We start from the raw sequence: 20,316 nt of genomic DNA on the forward strand, positions 1-20,316 counted from the left end.
CACTGTTTTTCTCAGTCCATTGTGGTTTCAGGGTGTTAGTAAATTCCCTATTTAGGGAAAAGAAGGAAAAAAAATTCTGTCAGATTAATTTCCTTTTAAAAATGGTGACTGTTTGAAGCTGCTCAGAAATTTATAATGTTAGAGCAAATCCTGGGTTGGGGTGGGAGGGGGAGGAGGAGAAGTAAGCAACATGTAGGTTAGGCATTAATTAATATAATGTTAATTTTACATATTATTACACAATATACCACAGAGAGAGAGCACATATACAGGAGAACTTCAGAGTTACAAACACCTTGGGAATGGAGACTGTTTGTAGCTTTGAAATGTTCATAACTCTGAACAAAACATTATGGTTGTTCTTTCAAAAGTTTACAGCTGAACATTGACCTAATACAGCTTTGAAACTCTACTACGCAGAAGAAAAATGCTGCTTTTTACCATCTTAATTTAAGTGAAATAAGCACAGTTTCCTTACCTTGTCAAATCTTTTTTTTTTTAAACTTTCCCTTTCTTTTTAGTAGTTTACATTTAACACAGTACTGTACTGTTTTGGTTTGTCTCTGCTGCTGCCTGGTTGTGTACTTCTGGTTCCAGATGAGGTGTGTGGTTGATGGGTCAGTTTGTAATTCTGGTGTTTAGAACTCTGAAGTTCTACTGTATGGTGTGTGTAGTATGTAGCATACTATACACAACAATGTGCTACTTGTATGATAATTTGCATATATATGTGCAATAAATTATTGATTACTTACTTTTAATGAAATCATCTGCCCTCTACATGTTAATATGTCTCTCCAGGACACATTCTAAACCTTAACCAGTTTCAAGCAACTGCCATTTTTAAAAACCAACCAGCCAGAGAAAGACTTCCTCCTTCTCTCTCCCCTCTCCACTCATGGCCTGAAATTAGCACTGTTTGTTGGCCAAGGATGGACAAGATTCAAATCCTAAGTCAGTGTCTGCTTTTCTAATTATAAAAATGCCTGAGTTTTGAAGTCTGATATAGTGTAGCTTTACAGGGTTAGTAATGGGGTTACTAACCATGCAGGATTAAGAATTTTTACCATTAAGAAGGAGAGAAATTCCTTTGGTCCCACTGGGAGCCAGCATTACTTCTAGCCCTTAAAGGCACATTTTGGGCTTTCAAGTTCTGAGATTTTTATGTTCAGAAAAACTACATAATTTTGGGAAGTTTTTTATATTAGTTTTGATGTCTCTCTCCTTCTGAGCCCAGCTCAGTTTTATTCCTTGTAACTAAAGTACCTGGATTTACAAAAGAAAAGAAATAAGAAATAGTGCCAATAACATTTTTTAAAACTTCTGTAAAACATTCCTAATTTTTGGGGGGTAACATCTGCATCATATAGAATATATACCATAGTAATATAAAATTTTAAGGCATTCCTTTGGGATGTCTTATATAACTCACTTATGGCTTTGCCACTCCTAACTAATGCAATTTTTCCAAATTAATAAAATCTTTATTCCACATTACAATATGTATTTGACTGTATATGCACACATGTGCATGTGTATCTGTCATCAGATTTTTTACCAAAGAAGCTGCACCTGTGTGATTCCTGGTTAATATCTAAATTAAATACATAAGGAATTAGTTTGTAATAAATTCCTCATATACTTAATAAGTGGAAATGTTTGAATAATTTTACAGAAAAGCTTGGAAAGCACGGTTTGTTTGCCACACATTTGTACACATAGACATATCATGTCTGTTTTGAAAGCATTCCATATTTCACTGTGGTCTGCAGATAAGTATATGAGAATAAATGTATGGGAGCTAAAGCCCCTTCCCTTTTGATTCTACCATGTAATGGACTGAAAGACAGAGACAACTTTATGATGTAACAACAAAAATAAAAAGCAAGTAATCCTTGGTCAAAAAACATTTTTTTTCTTAATTGTTTCTTGCACTATTTACTGAAACCAACACAAGGGGCCAAAATGTGCTTGCTTTTCTCATGAGAATAATCCTACTGAAGTCAGTGAGACTGCTATGTGAATAAGGACAGCAAATCTAACCCTAAATAAACATGTTCCTAAATAGGGAAAAAAAACATCACCAAAGTGCACTCACCACCATACTAGCTACAGTTCTTTATACATGCACACTTTGTGCAACATTCTGTACATGAAACTAACCAATCAAATATAAAATAAATATGTAGCTTCCCTTTAGGTATGCACATTAATAATGAAGCACATCACATTCTTGGCTTGCAAAGATCTTTCTGAAAAAAAAATGAAAATAAAACCCATCTCCTGACAATTAAGCTTGAAGATATTGATAAATACAGCATGTGGGAATTAAAGAACAGTATTAAGGTAATAAATCTTTCACACACAAAAGTTATAGTTGCTGTATAGTTGGAGTGACTATGAAGATTCCAGGAAAGGAAATATTCCTCTCACCAGGAGAGGAGTCGGATATCTGCAGTATTAATTCAGTTTCTTCTGCAGGGGATTCTTTTTATCATCAGCATTTTCGGGACTGAAGTCAGTACAGAATCCATTAGGGGCTGGAAGAGAAGTCTTCAAACAATTCTCAACTTCCATCTGATCACGGTACAGATACTCTTCTGCAAAGTCTGGATACATTTCTGTATATCTGTAGAAGTCATCTAAAAACAGACATTTTTGTTACATGGAAGCTACTATCACTAAAACAAAGACCATCTAACTTTTGCATACTTAGAGCCATTCATATTTCAATGATAATTCTCTTCTACGAGAGGAAAACTGTCACTATTGTCCTCCTCCCCTTTCAATATCCAGCCTCCCGCAACTGCACCTCTAGTAAAAAGGTATATTAACAGATAATGTATTCATTTACTAATTCAACTAAAACATTTAACTTTGTAAGTACAGTTTTCCTCATTGTGAAAAGCCTAATTTTTAATTTTGTCTATTGATGTGATGATGGAAAGAAAACAAACAAGACCTCTGTGAAAAAGGATTTCCTTTTTATGCCAAAAAAGCTTCTATTTTGTATTAATGAATCTGGCTCTGGCACCTTGCCACTAAGTGTTGCGCTGATAATTACTCAGACGTGACTCGAACTATAAAATACCTTGGAGAGCTCAAGTCATAAGAAGAAATTTTCACATCATAAAGGACACTGACTTTGGAGGCAGTACAGTGCAAATTGTAGCAATTGCTATATTCACACTATACCTCATAGTATTTTACATACAAACATGCTATATTAATAGTGCTTGAATATGTCTGATTGCTGCACCATTCCAGAAAAGCTTGGAGAGGGATTGCGCTTCATTTCCCTGGAGTGCTAGGCGTGTGAGGACTGCACTATTCTTTAGGGCAGGTCTACCTTACAGCCTAACTCGATATAACTTATGTCTCTCAGGGGTGTGAAAAAGCCCATCCCCTGAGCAACACAAGTTTTGTGCTGTCCACACCGGCGTTATGTTGGTGGTAGATGCTCTCCTGCTGACATAACTTCTGCTTCTTGCTGTGGTGGAGTAATTATGCTGATGGGAAAGCGCTCTCCCATTGGCATAGCGCGTCTTCACTAGACATGCTACAGCTGCAGAGAGATGCAAACTGCTCCCCCATGTGCATCTGGATTGGCATGGAACCAGAAGGTGGCAATAGCCTCTTCCTTTCCTTTCCCCATTTGGGGTGATATGTGTCCTTAGTGGAGGGGGAAGTCATTTTGCTTAAGTGAGCACTGGATAGTCTTTGAATGGGTGTTTAAAAGGGTGAGTGATTTTACTAAGTCTATCCCTCCACCTTCCTTTGAAATCCAGTTACAATATGGCCAGTTATATTTTGTTCCATGTTTTATCTTACATTGTACAAGCACGTCCTCTTTCAGACCTTAATCCTGTGACTGAAATAGAAGATGATGTTCAGCACCTCACAATCTGGCACTATGTCATGCATTGAAAAATGTATTCTATCCTTTTAAAATGTGTACTTGATTCTGAATTTTTCCCTCCTGCCTCCAAAGTCCCCAAGCAATGACTATATTCAACAGAGGCCAAGAAGTGAATTTAAACATATTCTGAAGTCTCTAGTGGAAACAAAATCTCTTCACAAAAAAATTCTGGAAAAATTATTTGGAGTAGCTGTACGTTTTGGCATGACTGGACAAAAAACAAACAAAAAAACCCAACCAAAGAGCAGTCTTTCATTGCACTGATATCATCTGGTAGCAAAGACCGGACACTCGAACTCATCCTCATAGTTTCCTAAATCAATTAAAAAACCTCATTCTGTCTAGAACATCTATTTAAAACAGGGTTTTAAAAAAATTCTTACTAAATGCAATCAAATATTTAAAATATATAATTTTATTATACATTAACTACTCCTTCAGAACCAGAACCATTTACTACACTCAACAAATGTGATAGTTACAAGAATACTAGTAGCCGAAAGCTGTCACACAGGTACAATTCATACTCATGTGAGTAAAAAAATCTGAAAATGACCGAGAACTTAAAAATTGGAGGTTAACAGACTATGAATCCTAGTGATAAACGAATTTGGTGATATTCTAAACACAAAGATCACTCAACCATGCTTGTAGCAGTCTCTATCACTTCACAATGACTCAGACATTCTAGGCTTCAGAGTGATGTTTGGGGTTATTGTGTGTGCTGGCTGTGTTGCTGTGTGGGTGACTGTTGATTTGTGTCTTGGGGGGTTGTGCTGGAACAGTTGTTTGGATGGTGAATGAGGAGTGTCTGCTATGGTGAGGGGCATGCATTTTTGTGGTTATTATGTAGGCTAGTTGTGTTGCTATGTGCGTGATTGTGTTGATTTGTGTCTGGGGGCATGATGCTGGGAGATTTGTGTTGCTCTGTGCAGGTGGCAGTTGGACACATGGGTGTGGCAGCTGGGCCAAGTAATCAACCATCTGTGCAGTTTTCCTCATACAACCAATGAGATTGCTGCATGCAAATTAACTACAGAATAAGGGTGATGATAATCCTGCCTGACTAATCTAATTGCCTTCTATGACAAGATAACTGGCTCTGTGGATGAGGGGAAAGCAGTGGACATGTTGTTCCTTAACTTTAGCAAAGCTTTTGACACGGTCTCCCACACTATTCTTGCCAGCAAGTTAAAGTAGTATGGGCTGGATGAATGGACTATAAGGTGGATAGAAAGCTGGCTAGATTGTTGGGCTCAACGGGTAGTGATCAATGGCTCCATGTCTAGCTGGCAGCCGGTATGAAGTGAAGTGCCCGAAGGGTTGGTCTTGGGCCGGTTTTGTTCAATATCTTCATTAATGATCTGGAGGATGCTGTGGATTGCACCCTCAGCAAGTTTGAAGATGACACTAAACTGGGAGGAGCGGCAGATATGCTGGAGGGTAGAGATAGGATACAGAGGGCCGTGAACAAATGAGAGGATTGGGCCAAAAGAAATCTGATGAGGTTCAACAAGGACAAGTGCAGAGTCCTGCACTTAGAAAGGAAGAATCCCGCTACAGACTAGGGACCGAATGGCAAGACAGCAGTTGTGCAGGAAAGGACCTAAGGGTTACAGTGGATGAGAAGCTGGATGTGAGTCAAGAGTGTGCCGTTGTTGCCAAGAAGGCCAAAGGCATTTTGGGATGTATAATTAGGGGCATTGCCAGCAGATCGAGGGACATGATCGTTCCTCTCTATTCAACATTGTTGAGGCCTCATCTGGAGTACTGTGTCCTGTTTTGGGCTCCACACTACAAGAAGGATGTGGAAAAACTGGAAAATGTCCAGCAGAGGGCAACAAAAATTATTAGGGGACTGGAGCGGCTGAGGGAACTGGGATTATTTAGTCTGCAGAAGAGAAGAATGAGGGGGGATTTGATAGCTTCTTTCAACTACCTGAAAGGTGGTTCCAAAGATCTAGACTGTTCTCAGTGGTAGCGGATGACAGAACGAGGAGTAATGGTCTCAAATTGCAGTGGGGAAGGTTTAGGTTGGATATTAGAAAAACTTTTTCACTAGAAGGGTGGTGAAACACTGGAATGCGTTACCTAGGGAGGTGGTGGAATCTCCTTCCTTAGAAGTTTTTAAGGTCAGGCTTAACAAAGCCCTGGCTGGGATGATTTAGTTGGGGATTGGTCCTGCTTTGAGCAGGGGGTTGGACTAGATGACCTCCCGAGGTCCCTTCCAACCCTGATATTCTATGATTCTATGATGAGGAGGAGGTTGTAGATAGCTCACAGCAAGGAAGTGGACGAACCGGTTTCCCCAACCGCCAGGATCTGTTTCTTACCCTGGACCTGGACCCAGTACCCCCGAAACCCACCCAAGGTGGGCTCCCAGACCCTGAAGGCGGAGAAGATAGAGAAAAGACCTCTGGTGAGTGTACCTTTGTAAATATTATACATCGTTTAAAAGCAAGCGTGTTTAATGATTAATTTGCCCTGGCATTCGCAGCCAGTACAGCTACTGGAAAAGTCTGTTAACGTGTCTGGGGATGGAGTGGAAATCCTCCAGGACCTCTCCATAAAGCTCTCCTGCATGTACTTCCAAAGACTTTGCAGAAGGTTTCTGGGGAGGGCAGCCTTATTCCATCCTCCATGGTAGGACATTTTACCACGCCAGGCCAGTAGCACGTAGTCCGGAATCATTGCGGAACAAAGCATTGCAGCGTATGGTCCCGGTGTTTGCTGGCATTCAAACAACATCCGTTCTTTATCTCTCTGTGTTACTCTCAGGAGAGTGATATCATTCACGGTCACCTGATTGAAATAGGGTGGTTTTAGTAAGTGGACATTCAGAGGTGCCTGTTCCTGCTGGGCTGTTTGCCTGTGGCTGCACAGAAATCTTCCCTGCTGTTAGCCACGCGGTGTGGGGAAGGGTGAAGCCATCATCCCAGAGAATTGTGTGTGTGTGTGTGGGGGGAGGGCGGGATTACTTCGGTTTCTGCTGCACATGAACCCGGAAACTGCAGCCCCTCCTTTTAAATTGCCAACCCATTTTTTATAGGCATCCCAACATCTACTTCGTATGGGAAATGAGGGCACTGCTGTTTGAAACCATTCCCACATGTTACGAAAGTTAAAGAAGCCAAAAGACTGTGGCTTACCGTGGCTGCCTGCAAGCCAAATTCTGCCGCCTGGCCCTGCGTGAGTGATCTCTCACACCAAACTTGCATACCCTCAATAAGAAGCAAAATGCAACCTTGTAATGAAAGCACATGTGCTATGTAATGTTAACAGCAAGGTTTACGGTGAAAGAGCATACCCATTGTGCTATAAAATGTGTCTTTTTAACTACCACTCTTCCCTTTTTTTTTTCCTCCATCAGCTGCATATGTTTCTCCTTCCCAGAGGCTAGCAAAGATTAGAAGGTGAAAAAAATGCACTCGTGATTCAATGTTCTCTGACCTCATGCTGTCCTCCCACACTGACAGAGCACAGCAAAATACGTGGAGGCAGACAATCTCAGAGTGCAGGAAAACACAATATGACCATGAGGAGAGGTGGCGGGCTGAAGATGGTAGGTGGGATCAGCTTGCTGAAAGAAGGCAAGAGTCAATGCTCACGCTGCTGGAGGATCAAACTCATATGCTCCAGTGTATGGTTGAGCTGCAGGAAAGGCAGCAGGAGAACAGACCGCCGCTACAGCCCCTGTGTAACCAACCGCCCTCTTCCCCAAGTTCCATAGCCTCCTCACCCAGACGTCCAAGAACGCGGTGTGGGGGCCTCTGGCCACCCAGACACTCCAACCCAGAAGATTGCCCAAGCAACAGAAGGCTGGCATTCAATAAGTTTTAAAGTGCTCTGAGGCCTTGTCCTTCCCTCCTCCACCACCCCTCCCGGGCTACCTTGGCAGTTATCCCCCTATTTGTGTGATGAATAAATAAATAATGCATGAATGTGAAGCAACAATGACTTTATTGCCTCTACAAGCGGTGATCGAAGGGGAGAGGGGAGGATGCTTAGCTTATAGGAAAGCAGGGTGAACCCGGGAGGGGGTTTCCATCAAGGAGAAACAAACAGAACTTTCACACCATAGCCTGGCCATTCCTGAAACTGGTTTTCAAAGCTTCTCTGATGCACACCGCGCCCTCCTGTACTCTTCTAACTGCCCCGGTGTCTGGCTGCACATAACCAGCGGCCAGGCGATTTGCCTCAACCTCCCACCCCGCCATAAACATCTCCCCCTTACTCGCATAGATATTGTGGAGTGCCCAGAAAACAGTAATAACAATGGGAATATTGGTTTCGCTGAGGTCTGAGCGAGTCAGTAAACTGCACTAGCGACCCTTTAAACGTTCAAATGCACATTCTATCACCATTCTGCACTTGCTCAGCCTGTAGTTAAACAGCTCCTGACAACTGTCCAAGCTGCCTGTGTATGGCTTCATGAGCCATGGCATTACGGGGTAGGCTGGGTCCCCAAGGATAACTATAGGCATTTCAACATCCCCAACAGTAATTTTCTGGTCTGGAAAGAAAGTCCCTTGCTGCAGCTTTTGAAACAGACCAGAGTTCCAGAAGATGTGAGCATCATGTACCTTTCCTGGCCATCTCACGTTGATGTTGGTGAAACATCCCTTGTGATCCACCAGGGCTTGCAGCACTATTGAAAAGTACCCCTTGCGGTTTATGTACTCGCTGCCTTGGTGCTCTGGTCCCAAGATAGGGATATGCATTCCGTCTATGGCCCCACCACAGTTAGGGAATCCCATTGCAGCAAAGCCATCCACTGTGACCTTCACATTTCCCAGAGTCACTACCCTTGATATCAGAAGCTCAGCGATAGCGTTAACTACTTGCAACACAGCAGCCCCCACAGTAGATTTGCCCACTCCAAATTGATTCCTGATTGACCAGTAGCTGTCTGGAGTTGCAAGCTTTCACAGGGCTATCACCACTCGCTTCTCAACTGTGCGGGCTGCTCTCATCTTGGTATTCTTGCGCTTCAGGGCAGGGGAAAGCAAGTCACAACGTTCCATGAAAGTGCCCTTATGCATGTGAAAGTTTTGCAGCCACTGGGAATCGACCCAGACCTGCAACACTATGCGGTCCCACCACTCTGTGCTTGTTTCCCGGGCCCAAAATCGGCGTTCCACGCCATGAACCTGCCCAATTGACACCATGATGTGAACACTGCAGGGGCCCGTACTTTGTAAGAAGTCTATGTCCATGTCCTCATCACTCTTGTCACCACACTGCAATCGTCTCCTCCTCACCTGGTTTAGCTTTTCTTGCAGGTTATAGTCCTGCATATCCTGCTGGATAATGCGTGCAGTGTTTATAGTGCTCATAATTGCCGCGGTGATCTGAGCGGGCTCCATTTTTCCCAGTGCTATGGTGTCTGCGCTGAAAAAAGGTGCAAAACGATTGTCTGCCGTTGCTCTGACGGAGGGAGGGGTGACTGACAACATGGCTTACAGGGAATTAAAATCAACAAAGGGGATGGCTTTGCATCAAGGAGAAACAGAATGGCCCCCTCAAGGATAGAACTCAAAACCCTGGGTTTAGTAGGTCATTGATTTCACGGAGGGAGGGAGGAGAAAATGAATACAAAACAAATCTGGTCTATTTCTTGTTTTGATCCACTTCATCTATCTTTATACATCTTGCTGGCAGCAGACTGTGCAGTATAACTGTTGGCCATCGTCATCTCCTGGGTGCTCATTAAAAGACGGTGCAGTAGGACTGCCGGCAGCACTGAATCGCCCTGAGATGAAACTTAAAAGGGTAATGACCTGGCTGAGTCACTCCCATGTTTTTCCAGGTGCCCCTGACCTTACCAAGGTTGGTTAAAAGAGCACGCTGGAGTACATCGATGAAGGCTACCAGTCATACCATACTGTCTGCTGCCAAATGGCAATGAGCGGCTGCGGTGTCGCAATGCAGTACCGCGTCTGCCAACACCCAGGAGACATACGGTGACGGTGAGCTGAGCGGGCTCCATGCTTGCCGTTGTATGGCGACTGCTCGGGTAACCCAAAAAAAAAGGCACGAAACAATTTTCTGCCGTTGCTTTCACAGAGGGAGGGAGGAAGGGAAGGGGGCCTGATAATATGTACCCAGAATCACCCGCGACAATGTTTTTGCCCCATCAGGCATTGGGATTTTTACTCAGAATTCAAATGGGCGGCGGAGACTGCGGGAACTGTGGGATAGCTACCCACAGTGCAACGCTCCGGAAGTCGACGGTTGCCTCGATACTGTGGACAGACTGCTGACTAAATGCTGGATAAATTCACTAAGACTATTTGTGTGGGGATACACACAATCGACTGTATAAAAACGCTTTCTACAAAACCGACTTATATAAATTCAACCTAATTTCGTAGTGTAGACATAGCCTAAACAATTGAATTCTTTAAGTCTTGCATCTTGCAATGCAAGGCATTTTCTCCAACACTTGCATAGTTTTTGTGGCTCTTTTCTGCACCCTCTCCAATTTTTCAACATACTTTTTGTAACGTGGACATCAGAACTGGACACAGTATTCCAGTATCAGCCTCACAGTGCCCTGTATAGAGGTAAAATAATCTTCCTACTCACCACTCCCCTGTTTATACATTTAAATATCACAATTTTCAATACAATGCTGTGGAAAAAAGGCTAATGTAAGTGCCTAAAAGCATCATAACCAAGAAAACAGCACTAATATCACAAATAGAAAAGTGACTATAACAAAAATTCAGAAAAACCCTTAAAATCCCTGCTGAAAAGCCATGGCAAACTTAAAAACTATTCTATTACAAATACAATTCTGCCCTTGTCATTTTCTGTTCCCTTTCTCTCAGTAACGTCTTCTTTAATTACTTTGTTCCTTTGGATGGAAAGAAGAGATTTCTTTCATATGGGATTCATCAGTAGCTTATTCTTCATTTGTCAAATTCATAAGATTTTGTAACATTAATTAGTACGGAACATAATGAGATAGTTACCTGTAATTGTTCTCTAAAGATATGTATCGCAGCAAATTGGAGCTTTCACCAGCTTAATAAGAATCTCATGATAGTCAAGCAGTTTATGTGATGTATGTAAAAATAATGTAACCATGTGGACCTTTTCAGATCAGACCACAAACCTTTTACTCTTACAGCTGTAAGCCTTTATGCTAGATTCATCACAGGACAACCTGAAAAAACCCCTCAATTTCTACAGGAGCATGCTGACAAGAAGAGGAATCTGGGGCTGGGAGAAAAAAATGCTCTGGTCCTGCATAATCAAAAGGACAGCCTCTTAGCATGATGGACCTGAGCCACCACCAATCCTTAATAAGATTGAGAACCATATTTTTTCTCAACCAAGAGTTGCCTGCTGATCAAGGGTGCTGCAAACAAATTTATCTCCACTTTCCCTATCATTCAAGAAATATCTGATCCAGAGACCACTTGCAGGTCTATCAACTAATTTCCTGCCATTTAAGTGCCTAAGAGTACACTACTCGATTCCACACTTGTAACACTTTTAAAAGCAGAAGATATAAGCCTGTTACTTGCTGCTTGTTCATGTAAACCTTTGTGGGCTGATCAGGTCCACTCAAGAGACTTATGCAGAGAAATACCATGGGAATAATAAATACAGTTGTTGTCACAAGGCTCAACATCTGTAGCCTGGCTCTGATAAATCCCCACCACTTCTGCTGTGTCCTAGATACTGTTCTGGGAAGGGAAGGCTCTCAATTGAATCACATCTAGCAGAAGTTTGAAGTATACCAAATGTCCCCAAGGACCCAGATAGAAATGTAGGTAGTTTATTTTTAACCCTAGTAAGTATAGCACACTCAGTGCTATATTGATCCTTCCATTCCCTTCCAAGACGGTATTCTTGTTCAGAGTTAACAGCCACCACATATTCATGAAACACTGTCAGCCTCCAAAGCAATATACAAAATTGGTAAAGTTATTCCTCTATTACAAATCTGATATATCATACTGTGTTTTGATGTATCCTGTGAACATATGCACCAGCAGGGTGTGCATGCATAGTCAGTCACTTATCTTTACTAAACGTATAATTGTGCATTTGTTTGCTTTTTTAGATAAAAATTAAGGTCCCTGAATTTCAGGATGGGTCTGAGTTCTCCTGTCATTTTGTATATCAAGCACTACCTGAAATAAGATCACAATGCCCCCAAAGTCCAAGGGACTAGGTCTACAGAGGAATTTAAGTGGTGCAATACTTTAGACACCTCTAGGATTAGTTGGCAACTGAGCAAGGTTTTAAGGATCGCAGTGATGCCTAAATGTTAGACTTAGGTACCTAAAGTGGCATTTAGGTGCCTAAGTTCTTTTGTGGTCTAGTCCAGGCCGACTCTGCATCTCTGACATTGGCTGTAGTAAGTACAATGCAGAAAAATATCATTTTTGTCTTTTTTATATCCTCACTTAAATGTAACTCTCTCTGCTTTCTTCTCCTGTATATTAATGCTCTTCCAACTGCTTTTCCATCTCATCCTACCACATCATGCACTTCACCCACAATCACTGTCTAATCTCATTTTCCGTCCTTGTCAACTGCAGCTCCTAAAACTAAAGCTGGCACAGTGAGCAAAGACCCATTCACTGCACTCTGCTTCTCATCCAACAGCTCAAAGACAGTATGCCACTAATAAGAGGAATCAGGAGTTCCTTAGGAGACTCTTTTCTTTGGGGAATAGGAAGGATTAGTTTCCTGAATCTTCTGGTGTGGAGAGAAAAAAATCCCTAGCTTCTAACAAATGTACAAGAAAAGAACAATGTTGTCATCAAACTGCTTAAAGAATTTTCTTCTGCAGTGGTTTTTTGAGGGGTGGGGGGGAGGGAGAGTTCAAAGGAAAGTGTGATTCAAGGGTCCTTGCAGCAATTCTTCATTATCCTCTGTATTTTGTCCACTATCTTGGGGAACCTCAATGTGGAGTGGATCTTCAGTAGAGTCCCAAAGTCAAAATACCTCACAAAAGGTTTTACTAACTTGAAAAGATATTGGGACAAACTATCAAATTTTAACCCCTGATATTGCTCGAACACAGCTCTATTCAAGTGAATTCTGCAAAAGTTTATCCAAGAGGTCTGGTCTAGTGTCAGCTTCTGAACTCTACACCTAAGGTGGCAGTAAGGAAAGTTAATCTATTTTGAGGATAGTCAGGCATAAAGAGGAAAGGAAATAATGTTTCCAAACATGTCCCTGAGATTGCTAACATTTCTTTCCAAAAACTGAGATAAATGGGTAGCAAGCTGAGCCTAAATTCTGCAGAAAGGTTCCTGTCTTCTGATACAGACAAAAAAGCTGGAGCACGTTCATTTAAATTTTAAAGTGTAGGTTTTTAATTATGTATGAAAATGAATAATACAGTCTCTACAGCCGCCCTTATGTTATTTATTTTGACATTAAATTGAATGTATTCTATGAGGTCCTATTTTCCATTTAACAGAGATGAATGGGATAGTTCATATTTCTCTTTACAGGCTTTCTGGAGATTCAGGAAGACACAACTATGAGGTCTAAAACATTGAGAAAAGACATCTTGTATCTGGAGCATAGTTGTGTGGCAATGGGGTAGATTCTATGTAGTCCAAATTCCATGCTTGAAGACTACATTGGACCCTGTAAATGAGCTGCAACTGCAGCGTAAGAGTCACATGTAAAATTCTACAGAATTTTACAAGCACTTTTATACAAACTGTTACCCCCCAAAAAGAGGACACCCATTGATAGCAAACGGGCTACGGGGGGATTTTACAACTGGAAACACCCCATATCTGAATTGAGGAATCATTACTCCTGGAGGAATTCTGTGCCAAAATATTAAAAATTCTGTGCACAATATTTTAAAATTCTACATATTTTGTCAAAATAACATCGTATAATCATGCTGGTTTTAATTATTTTGGTAATGTATTTAAACTGCAATACAATGGATGGAGAATAGGAGTGGAGAGCATTGGAGGATACCCCCAACCTCCCCCTCTGTCTAATTACTATGTAGCTAGGTTAGAACTATAATCTATAGGATTGGCTACACGCGTTGTCTTTGGTGTGAGACCCAAAGCACATTTAACCTGGGGTAAATGACTGGCCTGTTGGGATTAGGAGTAACCTGAATATTGTTGTGATTCTTGGTGTAAGGGGCTACCTATCAGAGAGATACACTCAAATGCAGGGGCTGCGGGCAAAACAGACTGGAGTACCCAAGCACACTGTGCTTCTGTGTTAAGGCTGTTCAAGTGCCTGAGGAGTTTGCACTTGGTGCAGCTGGTTGGTGAAATCTAAGCCTAGAACTCGCAACCAATTTGGGGTTTGTGACTTGGTTAACAGCCTGCCTTGAGGTTGGTACTCATGGTCTTGCATCACTGTTAGGAGCATCACATTGGCATAGTTATGGCAGGATTCACATACCACAGGTCAATTAAGTTTAGAGACCATAACCCCACGCTGTTAAAATTTAAACTTAATATTGAGAATTTTAAAAGGCAAAAGCATAAATGTAAGAAGTGAACTGGAGTTCACAACAGGAAATATTCTTTAAAAGGAAAACTCCAGATCAGGAGCTGAGAACTTTGGCTAGTAAGTTTTGATCAGGTGCAAAGGGAAGAACATGAGATGGAATAAGATCCAGAGGGTGAGAACCATCCTATCTCAGAGCCCGCAGAGGCAACCACTGCAATGAAACTGGGCCAACTGCAGAACCCAAGAGCCAAGGAAGAACATGAGTACCAGAGACTCATGGCAGAATTGTGGATCAGGGAGACTGACTGCATAGAAGAGTACCCGTCCTCCTTTGAAAGATTATATGGGATGTACAATATCACAGTGGATAAACAGATGCCTATCTTCTTAACCAGATTAATTGGGAAAGTGAGACAAGTTTTTAAATAATATGGAGAAAGGTGATGCCAAAGCATACAAAAAATTTAAAGGAATTATATTGAAAAGATTTAAGATTACCTCTGAAACCTAGTGATTGATTGATATATAGAAACCTCAGCCTATTAGACAATATTGCTCATGTCGAATATGTGCATAAAATGTGTAATTTTATGAGAAAACAGATAATGGGGATGGGGGCTGAAGGTGATTATGGAAAACAGTCTGATCTGATGGCCCAGGAGCAATTGTTATGGGCAGTTACAGATGAGGTAAAAGCAGCCATCTGTGACTAAAAACCATTCAGTTTTATAGATTGCAGAAATTGCTGACCAATATGTAGAATCAAGGGCCCATAGGGGTACAAATCCCAGGGGAAGGGAAATCCCCTTGTCACCCAGGTTATGCAAGGAGAAAGGACTGAAAATAAACTTAACCCCAACTTTCAAAACTCCTCCCTAACCAAGGGAACCCAGGGTTTAAAATCCCATATTAAAAGGGAAAACAATTTATCTGCCATCAGTATGGGACTCCCAGCTATATAAAACCTAACTGAACAAAGTAACCCCACAATCCACAACCCCATCTGCCCCAATGAATGCCTCCACTATTGCTCCAGAGGCAGTGGTGGAGCAGGAGGAAATCCTAGTGACTTATATTAGGACTGAATCTTGGGAGAGGAATGCTAAAGTAAATGACATAGTTTGTAAGGGCTGGAGGGACACAGCATCCCAAGTCACTTTGGTCAGGGAAAATTCGGTAAGGCAGACAGACATCCTGGTAAAAGCTTAAATATATTAGCTTTGGCCAAATTTCCTGTAACTGTAACGTTGGCCAAGTTGTACCCTGAGTGTGAGAATTTTAAAGGAGATAGTGTTGTGGCTATTAGAAATCTACTCCCTGCTGATGTTTTAATTGGTCATATATTAGCCATGTCTAAGCAGGTTAATATCATAACTCACAGTCAAAAAGTGTGTGGCTTTGTCTTGCCTGCCTTGGACTGTAGGGAGAATGGTGAGGTGATGCAGCTTTGAATAATACCCTGGCTGGGGTAGATTTTTTCTAGAAGGAGGTTTGTTGCACAGGGAGGCTCCAGTAGGGAAAAAGAGACACCTTGGTGAGGTTTTCAAGCAGGTGCTTTGTGCCTGTTAAGTACAGGATAGAGTTGCTGCAGGTAGCTCATGATTGTCCCTTTGCTGGGCATTCAGAAGTGCAGAGAACTTGTCATAGGCTCAAATAGAATTTCTATTGGCCTTACATGTTTAAGACAGTAAAATATTAGTGTAAGAGTTGTTTTATGTCAAAAGCATAAGAGGTTACAGGGACCATGCTAGGCACCTTTGCCCATCGTTAAGGAGGTGTTTTCCAGAGTGTACATAGATATTGTGGTACCCCAGCCAGACCTTCTAGAAATGAAAAGAAATATATACTGGTTGTGGTAGATTCTGCCACCAGGTACCCTGAAGCCACAAATCTATCTAACACAGAAGCTGAAACCATGGCTACTGCCCCTAATTACCATTTTTAGCAGGGTAGATTTTCCCACGGAAATCTTGTCTGACAGTGGTGCAAATTTCATGTCTGTGGTTTTCAACAAGTTATGGGAGTTGTGTGGAGTGAGGCATATAAAAGCCACCCCTGAGCATCCAGAGACCAGTGATCTGGTAGAAAGATTCAATGGAACACTGAAGTCTATGCTGGGAAGGTACATCATTTGCTGAGAAAATGACTGGGATGTGTTACTGCCTTATTGTTATTCACATACAGCATTGTACCGCAAGAGTCCACACAGTGTGCTCCCTTTGATCTCTTTTACAGGAGACAGAAAAGGGAACCCTTAGATTTAATTCAAGGGTCATGTGAGGGTAGTACAGAAGATCCAGGACAGCCTGTAGGGGAGTATGTCACTTGTTTTAAAGAAAATTTAAAGGCTAAGATGGACTTAGTGCACCAGAACCTTCAAAAGAATCAGAACCCTCAGAAAACATAGTACGACAGGCAAGCTGGAGAAAGATCGTTTAATATTGGTGACTTGGTGCTATCGTTGATCCCAGTGAGGAAAAGCCAATATGTAAGACTATTGGGAGTGATCTTTTGAGGTGACAGAGTGAATGAGATCACTTATGATGTAGAAAAGCTCTATGGCAGGGGAGCTGTGTACCTGGTACATGTCAATAGGTTAAAAACTTATCATGAAAGAGAGATGGTGGTGATTATGATTTGTTGTGCTGATGAGGAAACATTTACCAGCCCTCTAATTAATTTAATCAAAAAGAGTAAGGAACAGACTCCCCTAGAGAGCATTGAAGTTTGGGAATGGTTGGACCCCACCCAAAAGCAGATGTTGGCTCCTTTGACATGCCACAGACAAGAATTTTCCAACCTGCCAAGTTTAACTAATAAAATGGTGCTTTCCATAGAAACTACAGGGCTGTGCAAAGACAGTTTCAAAATAAGGTGGACAACATGCAAGTTATGGGGATGATTACCAAATTGAAAAGTCGCTGGACATCTCCCATTGTAACAGTACCCAAAAGAATTAAAACCATGAGGTATTATGTAGTTTTTAGAAGGGTAAACACCGTCACTCAGCCTGATCCTTACCTCAAACCTCAGCTAGAGGACCCACTGGGTAGGGGGTGTGTGCAAAATTCCTAAATACTCTAGATTTAACTTGCAGCTATTGGCAAATTCCCTCAGATGCTGATGCCAAGGAAAAGTCAGGTTTCATGTGGAATCTGACCTGAGTTTAAAGCAATGCCATTTGGATTGATTAATGCGGAGGCTACCTTTCACAGGCTTGTCAATGAAGTGCTTGCAAGCCTTTGCGTGGGCCGACATGGATGACTTAGCTATTTTTTGCAACTCCTGGCAAGACCATCTGAACCATGTTGGAATTGTGTTGCAGAGACTTAGAGAAGCCAACCTCACTGTCAAGAGTCCAAATGTAAGACATGGCCCAGAGAGGTACCTTATTTAGGACTGGGGATGGGTTTGTTTGCCCTAATCCTTTAGAAGTAGAAGCTATTTGGAACTGTCAAACAAACCAGGAAGCAGATCCAATACTTTATGAGCCTGGCCAGCTACTACCTAAGGTTTATAAAGGGATTTAGTGACATTGTGGTTCCTAAAACTGACCTTACAAAAAAAGGGGGAACCAGACAATGTGAGCTTGACTGAAGCCTGTAAAAAAAAGTCTTCAAGGACATAAAAGAGGCATTGTCTAAAGAGCCAGCTTTAGTCAGCCCTGATTTCAGCAAACCTTTTGTGCTGCGTACTGATGCTTCTAATATTGGTTAGCTACAGTACTTATAGAGGCTGGGGCAGGACACAAGAGGCACCTAATTGCCTTCTTAAGTAAAAAAGCTGACTTCCATTGAACAGAACTTATGCTGTCATTGAGAGGAAATGTTATGCTATGGTTTGCGTTATTAGACAACTTAAGCCATAATTATATAATAGCAAATTTAAGGCTCTAATGGACTGCTCCCCAGTAACATGGTTGCACAGGACCATGGGGACCAATTCCAGACTGTGTGTTGGAGTGTGGCTCTACAGGAGTATGACATGGAAATTATCCATATCAAGGGAAAAGAAAATGAAGTGGCTGACACCTTATCAAGAATAGGGAGACCCTGAGGTGTATTCAGGAGTACTGGTAACACCCCTTCCTACACCATTTTTGTGTTGGTGTGATGCTGGCAGGTCAGGTGCCAGCTCATGCCAAAGCCCCCTGTCTCAATTGGACACTGACAGATACATAGCTGGAATCTGTCTTGATCACTTGTAGGTTAATACTGATAAAATAAGTATTAGAATTATAAGAAAGAGTTTAGTGTTTAGACTATCCAACGCTTGTGAGCTGCTGCATGCATTCATCTATCTGAAGGGAAAAGCTCAGACTCACAGATGGAAGCAGGGCTGGGGAATTTTGAGGAGAGACTGGATGGGGAAAGTGGTCAGTGGAAACATGTGACTCAAAGAACCAGGCAGAGAAAAAGACAGGCTAGTGAAGGAGAAATAGAGCTTAGGAACAGGTTTGCAGAGTTGGAAAATGAAGAAGGGGCTCAGCAGGTACTTGTTGAAGGTGGAAGGGTAAGGAAGAAGAGAAGAGAAGCTAGTGCTATAGAAAAAGGGGAAGAGTCAAGGGAGACTACACCAAATATGAGCCCCAGGAGGATACAGGATGGGTTGAAGAGGATTGTAAGGGAAAATAGGAATGGAAAGAACTTGCAGCCAGAGGAAACAGGGGAGAGACTGGAGAATAGCACTGTCACCAGGAAAAGGCAGGTCTATGTGATCGGGGACTCTTTATTGAGAAGAATAGACAGGCCTGTAACTAGAGCTGATCCTGAGAATAGAAGGGTGTGCTGTCTTCCAGGTGCTAAGATACGGGATGTAGACCTGAGGTTGAAAAGGATCCTAAAGGGAGCGGGAAAGAATCCCCTAATTATCCTTCATGTGGGAACAAATGATACAGCCAGATTCTTGCTGGAAAGTATCAAGGGAGACTATGCTAGGCTGGGGAAGACACTTAAGGAAATTGAGGGTTTCAGAGTAGCAGCCGTGTTAGTCTGTATTCGCAAAAAGAAAAGGAGTACCGGTGGCACCTTAGAGACTAACAAATTTATTAGAGCATAAGCTTTTGTGAGCTACAGCTCATGCTCATAAGAAAGCTTATGCTCTAATAAATTTGTTAGTCTCTAAGGTGCCACCGGTACTCCTTTTCTTTAAGGAAATTGAGGGTCAGGTGATCTTTAGCGGGATCCTTCCTGTTCGTAGAGAAGGGCAACAAAGGTCTGACAAGATTATGACTGTCAACAGATGGCTTAGGCTGTGGTGCTATAAGGAGGACTTTGGGATGTATGGCCACTGGGAGGCATTCACGGACAGAGATCAGTTCTCTTGGGATGGACTTCATCTGAGTAGGGAAGGAAATAGACTTCTAGGATCGAGGCTGGCACAACTGATAAAGAGAGCTTTAAACTAGGAATTGGGGGGAGATGGATAGGAGATGTCCAGAAAATCTCCACACCAGATTTTAGCATTGAGAGGGAAGAAGATGAAGTAAGAAAGCATACAGCCATGGGTAGGAGAATGTATATAAGGAGCGAGGGCGGTGTGGATACTAGTCTAATAGGTTATACTGGCTGTAGAATGACTGTGCCTAATAGGGTACAAAATGTGAGCGAGGCCAAACAGCAAAAATTAAGATGTTTGTACACCAATGCGAGGAGTCTAGGTAACAAAATGGAAGAACTAGAGCTACTGGTGCAGGAAGTGAAACCAGATATTATAGGGATAACAGAAACATGGTGGAATAGTAGTCATGACTGGACTACAGGTATTGAAAGGTATGTGCTGTTTAGGAAAGACAGAAACAAAGGTAAAGGGGGTGGAGTAGCATTGTATATCAATGATGAGGTAGAATGTAAAGAAATAAGAAGCGATGCAATGGATAAGACAGAGTCCGTCTGGGCAAAAATTACATTGGGGAAGATAACTAGTAAAGCCTC

At 42.0% G+C, this 20,316-nt stretch overlaps 1 protein-coding gene across 3 annotated transcripts in view; it reads right to left on the bottom strand.

Moving 5' to 3' along the window:
- Window positions 1-1,347: 1,347 nt before the first annotated feature.
- The window catches only part of LPCAT1 (lysophosphatidylcholine acyltransferase 1), a 175,611-nt gene continuing 156,642 nt past the window's right edge, over window positions 1,348-20,316 (bottom strand). For all 3 annotated transcript variants that reach the window (XM_038389224.2, XM_038389225.2, XM_043508503.1), the window contains exon 14: window positions 1,348-2,642. In XM_038389224.2, coding sequence (XP_038245152.1) covers window positions 2,461-2,642 — 182 coding nt within the window. In that variant the 3' untranslated portion in view covers window positions 1,348-2,460. The remainder of the gene's footprint in view (window positions 2,643-20,316) is intronic.

The sequence above is a fragment of the Dermochelys coriacea genome, chromosome 2 (assembly GCF_009764565.3).
Source record: "Dermochelys coriacea isolate rDerCor1 chromosome 2, rDerCor1.pri.v4, whole genome shotgun sequence".
In the NCBI taxonomy this organism is placed as follows: domain Eukaryota; kingdom Metazoa; phylum Chordata; order Testudines; family Dermochelyidae; genus Dermochelys; species Dermochelys coriacea.